This window comes from Tauraco erythrolophus, chromosome 1 (genome assembly GCF_009769465.1).
Source record: "Tauraco erythrolophus isolate bTauEry1 chromosome 1, bTauEry1.pri, whole genome shotgun sequence".
Lineage (NCBI taxonomy): Eukaryota > Metazoa > Chordata > Aves > Musophagiformes > Musophagidae > Tauraco > Tauraco erythrolophus.
The window spans coordinates 73903208-73913463 of NC_141465.1; the positions used below are offsets into that span (position 1 = coordinate 73903208).

The window sequence follows — 10256 nt, forward strand, 5'->3', positions numbered from 1 at the left end:
CTGCACTCCTTAGCAAGAGGTGCAGCTTCAAATCCCAGCTCAGGATCTCTACTCGTGGCTCCTCGTGGCTCAGTCACTCCTTTCAGCCCTGCAGATCCTTGTAATGCCAGTGAGGGTGCATGCATGACCAGCTCTCCAGAAGGCATCAAAGAAATTCAAAGAATGAAGTCTAAACTTTCTCTTTCTCCTGCAATTCTCATTTTGTGTGCTCAGCTATACCACAAGCCTACTTTACACCCTTAAATATTAACACAGCTATTCTCTTGGTGTGGGATTCCTCATTATCATATGAATAAATGATTGATTGTCACCACACCGAGCAAGTGCAACTTTTATAACTGTATGAATCAGCACTGTGCCAAACCCATCAAGAATAGTAACAGTGTTCAAGTATTTATTGCACTTTATTGCTTCCTGGATCATTTAAAAGAAGTCCCTGACAAACAACCATTTACACAGGCTTGAAAGTTTGCCTCGGATGTACTGAGCGGTTCTGTTTTTCAAAATGCAGACGTACCTTCTTTCCCAGCAATTTAACGCTAGGTCTTCGGCAGAAAACTCCACGTCTTGTCCAGCAAATGCTACTATTTGCAATGGCACATCTTGTGTGTTACCGGAAGATGATTTTAATGAAACTTTGAGCGTAGTTTTAAGTACTGTTCTAACAATCATGCTAGCACTGGTGATGTTCTCCATGGGTTGCAATGTGGAACTCGAGAAATTCTGGGGCCACATAAAAAGACCCTGGGGTATTTTTGTAGGTTTCCTTTGCCAGTTTGGAATTATGCCTCTCACAGCCTTCTTGCTATCCCTGATCTTTAGCGTGCTTCCTATTCAAGCTGTTGTGGTGCTGATCATGGGATGCTGTCCAGGGGGCACAGCCTCCAATATCATCGCCTACTGGGTGGACGGAGACATGGACCTAAGGTAAGAGTAGTCGTTCTCTAAGTAGTTCATGTGACATTTACATTGCAAACTTTATATTGAAAAGGACTGGTTCTTTTCTTAGCTTCCTGGCCCATGCATGGTAGAGTTTAGTTACTGTAATAGTAGTAAATATAAGCAGAATAGCAAATATCCTTGGTCCATTGAGAATTCATGAGGAAGACAGCACAACAGAATTGGGTATATTAGAAAATGTCTTTATTATAAATCTTCAGATACTGCAGAAAAAAGCATTGATGAAGACCATTAAGATACTAATGATCATGTCCTAGTTAGAACTACTTTTGTGATTTTATTTCTCCCAAGATCTTGGGCATGAAAAACAAAAACAAAAACAAAAACAAAAAAAAACAAAAAACACAATGGATTTTAGAATCTGAACCCTCTGTACAGAACAGTGGCTATGCAATAGTTCTTGAAGTAATGTTTCTTGAAAAAGACCACCATGGAAAAATATTTTCTCTCCTTTTGTGTTCTATACAATGAATAGACAGGCATAGATTTTCTCTTTGGGAACTAATATAAATGAAAATCGCTTGCTGTAATTCTATCTGCTCCTGGCACCTTCTGCAAAGTCTTCAAACTGAGGGAAAGTTTTACAGGCTAGAAGCCACTGACTAAGGCAACCTTGCATATTGAGGGCAATGAAAAAACTCCTTCGTGGTGAAGTGTGATGGTCTTGGTGACAGGTTGCTCTGAACTCAGAAACAGATGTGTAAGGCACCTGGCATGGTCTAGGACATCAAACACACAGAATTGAACTCTACTTTTGATGCAAATACCATGGGGAGTTCATTAAAAATGAGCCATCTTTTTATTTTTTATATCCTGACTACTTTACTCTAAAATAAACAGGATCATTTCTCTGTTTCCCACAGAGTCACATAAATTGGAGCATTCATCCAATTTATCATATGCCAGTCTGAACTAAAAATGGAAAAAATAATAGAAGTAAGAAAGATGTGGAGCTAGGGCAAATAGACTAAGAATGTTAATATTTGTAGCTTTAATAAGATATTTTTTCCATCCTTTGAAAATAGTGAACTTTTCTGTCACGTGCAGGTGTTAATGCAATACCTGCTTTCAAATTATGTATGAGGTCAGCTTCGCTAATCACCAACTTCCTCACTGTGGAGGAACAACTTATGGTATTAAAAAATGTAAGACACCTTATTTCAATAAATACAGGTCTAAGAAACCGGAGATGGAAAGATATCCAGCCCAAGTTTGAAATTCTGTCTTAATCTTTCCTTGGAAGAATATACTGAGCTAAACTATGCTTTCTCATCTCCATATGCTCAGAGTTGCACCACTGAAATCAGTGGTAAAAATCCAAATTGATGGTGCTGTAAATATGAGTAGGGTTTATATCCCATGACTCTTGCAGAGAGTAAAGTAAATTGAAAGTACCTGTAAAAGGTTATTCTCCAGGTAAAGACCTTTACCTTAAGAATTCAGAGGCTTTCGGTCAGGATCTTTGTGACAATAATGCAGGGACCAGAGGATATTGGAGATACAGCAAAAATGGCAATGCAAGCAATCTTCGTTTCTTGATAGAAGAGTAACAGTGTAAGTAGCTTGACTGGTTTCTGGAGCCAGCACAGCATTACAGAAAGCCTGCCCATCATATCGGACAAAGGTTTCCCTTTCAACTGATAATATTTTATATTTGTACGTAACAACTCATCACCATTGTCTAGAGTCCTGCTTCAATACATCCCAGTGCAAATAGCCCAAAAATTACAGCAGAAATTAATTTTCTACTGCTCATATAATCACAGGGAGATGAAGTATGAGATTTTATACCTTTCTTAGTAACTCAGACTCAGATGATATCTTCTAAAACTTCCCACAGGGACACCTGTGTTTTGACATCTTTTGGTATTGCACAAGAACAACTGCTTCTGAAATACCATCTCCCCTCCTCTACAGCTCCTCAGGGAGCTTCTGTGAGCACAGGGACTACGGTTACAGAACAGGTGGACTTTGGAGCAGGATGTAGATATAGGGACAGTATGAAGATGTAGTAAATATGGAGATAGGAAAAATAAGCTCTTGTATCCATTTGGGACTTCACCCATCCTTAATTGTAGCTCACGGCTCTTTTTTCTCTGTATATAGGAATTCTCTTACCAGAGGCTCCTACAAAGTTATATTCAGTGACTCTGAAGCAGAGAGTGACAGGAACCAAAATTAATGCAGATATTCACGTGGTTTCTATATTAATTGTTCTGGATTTCCTGGATCTGCTCAGTTTGTGGGACAGTAGACCCTTTCCTGAGGGCAAACCACATAAAAGAGAAATCAGAAGCGAGATCCATAAGGAAGTTTCCGAAGTCCCTTAACTGGAACACTCTCTTGACTTTTATGTCAGAGAAGTGTGATTTGTAGGCATAATTTTATCTATTCTGCTCAAATTCAAAGAATTTCCTTCCTGTTTTAACTCTCTTGTCTTTTCATCTTCCTTCATTCCTGTAGCAGAATGTATCTTTTAGTACAAGGTATACCAGGCCTGATGGTTTTAAGACTTTATATTTTAAAACAGAAAAGTCTTTGCACAAACCAAGGAAGCAACAATACTTATGCTTAGCTTCACTGAGTAATTTTCAGTACCTGTTTTTTGGCCTAGAGCAAGACAAGCCAGAAAAGGGAATTGGTTTATTACATCACACATCCTAGATGGTGAAATCTTTGTGGTTTATACTGTTGACTTTGGAGTGAAATTTGAACACACCAGAACTGCTGGTACAACGGAAAGCTCCATTTGATGTCCATCTACCCTGTCCATCTTGCCACCCTCTCAGAAGTCAGCCAGACAGGCAGCACGCAGACAGACTTGCCAACAGACCTTCCTGATTGCCACCTGTCTGGCTGCCTCATTTGCACTGAAAGTTACTGTTCTGTGGCTGCAGAACACGTTGATATTTTACATTCCTTTTTATTCAGCAGAAACCATTCCTTCCATTTAGGTCTTTTCTAATCTGACATACAGGATAAATTGATTGTAGTCAGCAGCATTTCTTACCCAACCCTTTGGGCAAGAGCCTTTTGGGCAACCTTGCTATAGCTGTTAAGACATAATAAGAGAAAAACTATAGGCTAGCATGAGATGAACTGTCATTCTAACCAGTTTCTTTGCAGCATCAGCATGACAACTTGCTCTACACTGTTTGCAATGGGGATGATGCCTCTTTGCCTCTTCATTTACACCAAGATGTGGACTGATTCTAATGCAATTGTACTGCCCTACAAAAGCATTGGTGAGTCCGATGAACCAGCACTTTCCCTTCTGACTTTCTGCTTTTTCCTCCCTCTAGTAACAACCACCTAGTTTATACCACCATCCTGCAGAGTCATGAGGAAATGGCCTCAGATTTTTCAAAAATATTCATCCCCCTACTTTCCGGTAACTTCTGTGGGGATTAGGTACCTAGATCACTTTGAGTCATTCTGCTCTGCAGAACAAAGACTTGAAGTCATTATAAATATGGTACAGATATTTACCATGAGATTGTGCATGTTTTTCTTTCCAAATGGTTTGGAGATCTGCATGATACTGGGATAAGAATATAAAATAATTTGTACAGGAATAGCTGTTTCCCCTGGCTGAAAGTGTTTGTAACAGCTTTAGGGCACAATCCTGCAAAGTACTAAGTGCTGAGGCCATAATCTGGCAAAGTACTTAAGCACATGTGGATAATTAAGCAAGTGATTAAAACTGCTGAGTCTCTTTGAAAAGCTGCAATCTACATCACCAGGAGTGGCTTCATTTGACTTCCTGTCAAAAATCTCATCCAGCTACAAAGAGAAAATAGTCAAAGTATTTAGAAATACATGCTCCAGTGCTTTGCAGAGCTGTGGCCCTAATACTTATCAAGTGCGGTTCCACGTTCTGCTAATCTTAAAAGCCAGCAGAGTCACTTCCATATTCTTCACTTTCATTACTCATTGTCATGGGGAAAAAAAAATCTCATACATTGCTTGCACTTTTAAAATAAATACTGAAGGGAGAAGGCCAAGACAAAAGAAGCTCTAAACCGACTGTTGATGTGGTACAGTAGTGAAACACCTGCAGACAAAATGAACATTCAATATAGCTGCTCGCATCACAGGATAGCGATGATTAGCACACTCAAATTTCTGTCTGCCTTTGTGATGCAGGTGAATGAGCTCGTAGCTCAGCAGAATGGCAATTACTTCAACAGGCTGCCAAAGATAACAGACTCTATAGAAAAGCAAATGGGCAGGTGTGGGCAGAGCGTGCATGTGTGATCTGGGGTGTACGTACCAGAAACATAGAATCATAGAATCACAAAATGGTTTGGGTTGGAAGGGACCTCAAAGATCATCTAGTTCCAACCCCCCTGCCATGGGCAGGGAAACCCTCCACTACACCAGGTTGCCCAAAGCTTCATCCAACCTTGCCTTGAACACTTCCAGGGATGGGACATCCACAGCTTCTCGCGGCAGCCTGTTCCAGTGCCTCACCATCCTCAGAGTGAAAAATTTCTGTCTTATATCCTATCTAGATCTACCCTCTTTCAGTTTAAATCCATTGCCCCTTGTCCTATCACTACATACCCTTGTAAAAGTCCCTCTCCAGGGACATCCTCTGAAGCCTTGCTCTGTACCCCCAGCTGCTCTACACAGTGCCTGTCCTCCTGTTGTGAACTTCTGCATGGTAACATGGGTTTAACTTCTTTCTCTTTTACAGGACTTTCATTGGTAGCTCTTGTAATTCCTGTTTCATTCGGAATGTATGTTAACCACAGATGGCCTAGTAAAGCAAAAATCATACTTAAGGTAGGATACATAAGGCTGAAGCACTAGAAATCATGGACAAATTATGGAATAAGAGGTACCACTGAAGCAGTACATTGCTATTCATAGTATTGGTATCTGACTTCATAACAGCCAGAAAGGTTTCAGCATAAAACAAATGAGGCGCTGCAGAAATGTATTGCTTTCCTCCTGCACAAACATGCATGAGTTGCATACATTGCTAGAAACCATCATTATCCAAAGAGCCTACTTTTGTCTTTGGCTACAACTATGTTAGTAATTGAGTTCAGTTTATAATGTAAACTGAAATTGGAAGGAAAGTCGTTCAGGTCAACTGGAAACAGCCTTTCTCTGCAAAATAATATAAAATGAAAACGTTCTGGATCAAAAAAAAACACTTTCTACTTTTAAACTAGTTTATTGATTTTTAAGGCAATTTTGAGTGTCAAGTCAATTTTTATTAAAAAAAAAAAATTTGAAAATGTTCCAACTTAAAAAAAAAACTAACAAAACTATTCACAAAATACAACTATCTTTGCAAGATAGCATCCCAAGTATCTTTTTTTGACAAAAACTATTCTCACCAAAATAATAGTAATAAAAATAATAAAAATAATAATAATAAACAACTTAGCTGCATTTAGGGTTAACAGCAAATTAATAATTCTGAACATTAGGTTTAAGTTTAAAATGAGTGTCAGATACGCTGAGTACACTTGGCCTTTGTTAACCACTCTTAGTTAACACACATATTTTCTAAATTTTGTTAAACAAAACTAATCTGGCAACTGGTTATTCTATCTATACGTGTTATCATTTGTCTGCTCAGGTAGTATAGAACACAAATACAGTCCTTTTAAGTCCAATTCATTTTCATGAACTATTAGCTTACTGTGTTGTATTTCTAAATGCATTCACAGCTTACTTATGAACTTGGATACTATTGAGTGCTAGTTTCAAAACTGTACTATTCCTGTTTAATCAGTTAAGGGAAAAGCACAGACTTGAACTCACGTGAAAAGACACTCGACTTGCTCTCTCAACAAAACAGTGTTTCATTCTCTTTCTTACCAAGTGGGTGAGCAACCCTCAGCAGGGTCCATTGACAGTTTCCTTTACGTAGGACAATGAAGCATCAAGCGAAGATTGAGCCAGAGCTGTCAGATTAAGGTCCATATAGTAACAAATGGAGATAAGAGCACAAAGACAGTGTGCCTGGTGAAACAGAAGAGCTTGTCATGGCCAGACCATGTTTCGTCTTCCTAGGTGCATGTGGTTAATAGTTCAGTCAAACAAAAGTACTTGTTCACTCAGTGCTTTTAAAGGGGGTTCAGATGAAGACTGACGAAGTCAGTTCAATGGGAATACATGTTTTAGCTGAGAAATGGATTCTCCTAAGCTTAGCCCCAGAGGTCTGCCAGTGAGATCACTGGCAACATCTGGCATAAGGGCAGATGTTTTACTTGGAAATTGGGAAGAGAGAGAGTTATCACTTTCTTTGGCAAGCAGTGGTAAAGATCTCCGTACATTCAGCCACAGGAGATAAGATCAACTCAGTCACTGTGTCTATATAGAAACGCTATTTGAGCTCCCAGTCAGTTTTTGAACACAAATTTGCAGCCACATTAAAGATTTACTCCTGCAGTTGGCAAATAATTTCCCATCGCTATCAATCTAACGTCTAGTTAGCATACTCTGTACTGCACCCCAAAGTGTGACTGCCCAAGAAGCAAGGAGGAAAAGCACATTATACCAGCTATTAGGCTGTCAGTTTCCCAATAACTCTGGGAAAATTTTTCTAATGTGTGCACCGTTCCTCTCCCATGCCACACCTGTGAGATTATTTTTAATCTCGAACTCTAAGTACAATTGTAGCTAAATTTGTGTGATCCATATCTGTAGTCACACATCGAAGTACATCATACATCTCCCATTTGGGAAAAATGGCAGCTATCTAATCTGTCTTTCTGCTGTGAATTAGATCGCCGTAAACTTTAGATTTTATGTTTAATAAGATGTTTCAGTGACTCAGACATTCAGCCATGTTTGACACTGTTTGATGCCATTAAATTTCATTGAGGTCTCATATTTACCCAGTCCTTCCTCTTTCCCTTCACAGATTGGTTCCATTGTGGGAGCAGTCCTCATCGTGATCGTTGCTGTGGTTGGGGGAATACTCTACAGAGGCTCCTGGATTATCTCACCCAAGTTATGGATCATTGGCACCATATTTCCAGCAGCTGGCTATACTCTGGGATTCTTTTTGGCCCGCATAGCTGGTCTGTCTTGGCAGAGGTACAGATTTCTCTGTGACAAAGACCTGTAGTCTAATCTGAGCTGTAAAAGAAGTTTTTATTTAATGATTAATCAATGCTCAGAACTATCCCTAAACATTAGCTATGCTACAGAGTCACTCATTCCTCAATCTGAGGAATTCCAGTTTCTGGATTATATGTAGATGAAACTTTTCTTGTGCACATTTTTATCTATAGATTCCGACTACGTTGTTTCCTCCAATCTTTCCTACGTCTTCCCCTTGTATGTCTATGTCCTGCACTTCAAACGAGGTGGACAAAACAGACCTGATTTATAAGTGGGTTGGGACTGCAGTAAAACTTCTCATGAAGATGCAGCAGCCTACAATTCAGATTATAATTACAAGAGAGGGAGGTTATGAGTGTTACTGAATATAGCATGCGTGGCTTGAAGATGGAGCACAGTCCTTTACAATTGCTGAACTGCCATAAATTGTGGGTGTTCTGATGGTAACAATCATATGACTCATGTTTTCTGTTGACTATGTGAGCTGAAGGATACCATTTTCTCAGTTACTGTATGTTTCTTCTTTATCCAAATTACTAAAAAGCATAAGGACACACAGGCTGCTATTTCATGATTGTCTCTGTATTATTCCCTTTAGATGTCGTACAGTGTCTCTGGAAACAGGCATGCAAAACACTCAGCTATGTTCAACTATAGTACAGCTCTCCTTCACCTCTGAACAACTTGAACTGATGTTTACTTTCCCACTCATCTACAGCATTTTCCAGATACTGTTTGCACTACTATTTTTAGCAGGTAAAGTATAGCTATTTTCTATTAGAGCATTTGAATTATCATTATCAGTCTCATTTTTCATGGATATGGAGAAAACAAGAAGGGATAAAATAGTCGAATGGAAAATATTTATGTAAATAATGACCCAGATGATTACTGAGCATCACTACTATGCTATGCCTTTTACATAACTAGGAATACACAAGACTCAGGTCGAGATTTGGAAGAGCCCTTTTTTTTCAACACAAGAGAGGGGATCTCCAGCACCTACAATCAGGCACTTGAGAATACCTTGAGCACAAGATTGTTCTTACCCTTGGCTGAGGAAGGGCAAACGTGTCTTCTTCTACCACCCCAGGGTGTCTGGACATAGAGCTGCACAGCCGGGGCATCCCCACAGGCACTCACACACTCTCCCTCTTATCAGCTGTTGAGAGAACAGGCATTAGCCTCATAGCTAATGTGAGAAAATACCTTCCATTAGAGGTAAAGGTCCTTTTTTCCTCCCACATACATCTCTCATGAGTTGCACTGCTGCTACTACAACTAACCTACTGAAAGTAGGGAACTTGTCCCTGTTGCTCACCCCTAAAACCAACTGTGACTATTGAGCTCCCATTCCCAAACCAGCCATCTTACTCGACATCAGAGCACTGTCCCAGGGACACAGCCTGCGAGGCACAGCCCTGACTCTGACCTCTCTGGCAGGTGACAGCACGGGGCCAGATAAACCACCCAGCTGATGCCAAACAGGACTCACAGGTCAGGCCCACGGATCCAGCCAAGAGCCCAAGGGCTTCCCAAGGGTGATAGACAATATTTTTAAAAGTCACTATGCACAACAGGAACGCAAAACAGTCAAATATTAAATGCAAGATATAAAATATTTTGTTCTTATTTTCTAAACGCGCTTTTCCAATGATGAGTGTTGTTGACATAAAATAAATAAATATAGCTTTGAAGAAACTGTCTGGAAATGTTGGAATGATTTATCAATATGAGGAAGGAAAATATTGCATGGTTACATGTCACTACTGTGTCTTTTTAGGCAACTGTTATAATTTCTTTATTTAATACCAAATATGTATCGATTCCCAGGCTACCGTGTTTACAGAAGGCACCAGGTCAAGACAAAGATGGATGTTGAGAAAACAGAGGAAAAAGAGGATTCAAAATCAACGTCATCACATGCTAAAATAAATGGAGGATTTGTATCAAATGAGACCACTGAGACAATTACTGCTGTTCCCATCAGCTGAAAAAATACCTTTTTTTCACATGCCGTTGCTTTATGGAAATACTTAACAAAAGGAGAAGTTCAGCTGATATTGTACAGTAAGACTTCAAAATGATTAAATTATGAAAGATTTCTGCTTTGATTTTGAACACGGTTTCTGCCACGATTGTAGAATCTGGTTTTGAAGCTAATTCCCTAAAAATATTTAATGTTTTATTATAGCTTATTTAAAAAA

The 10256-nt window shown here is 39.4% G+C and overlaps 1 protein-coding gene across 1 annotated transcript; it reads left to right on the forward strand.

Annotated features, from left to right (window-relative positions):
• The first annotated feature begins 505 nt into the window (after window positions 1-505).
• On the forward strand, window positions 506-10043 carry SLC10A2 (solute carrier family 10 member 2). Its single transcript, XM_086610921.1, has 6 exons — window positions 506-927; window positions 4087-4205; window positions 5660-5748; window positions 7847-8022; window positions 8648-8805; window positions 9883-10043. Exons 1-6 carry the CDS (start codon window positions 506-508, stop codon window positions 10041-10043), a joined length of 1125 nt encoding a protein of 374 aa, XP_086467047.1.
• The last annotated feature ends 213 nt before the right edge of the window (window positions 10044-10256 follow it).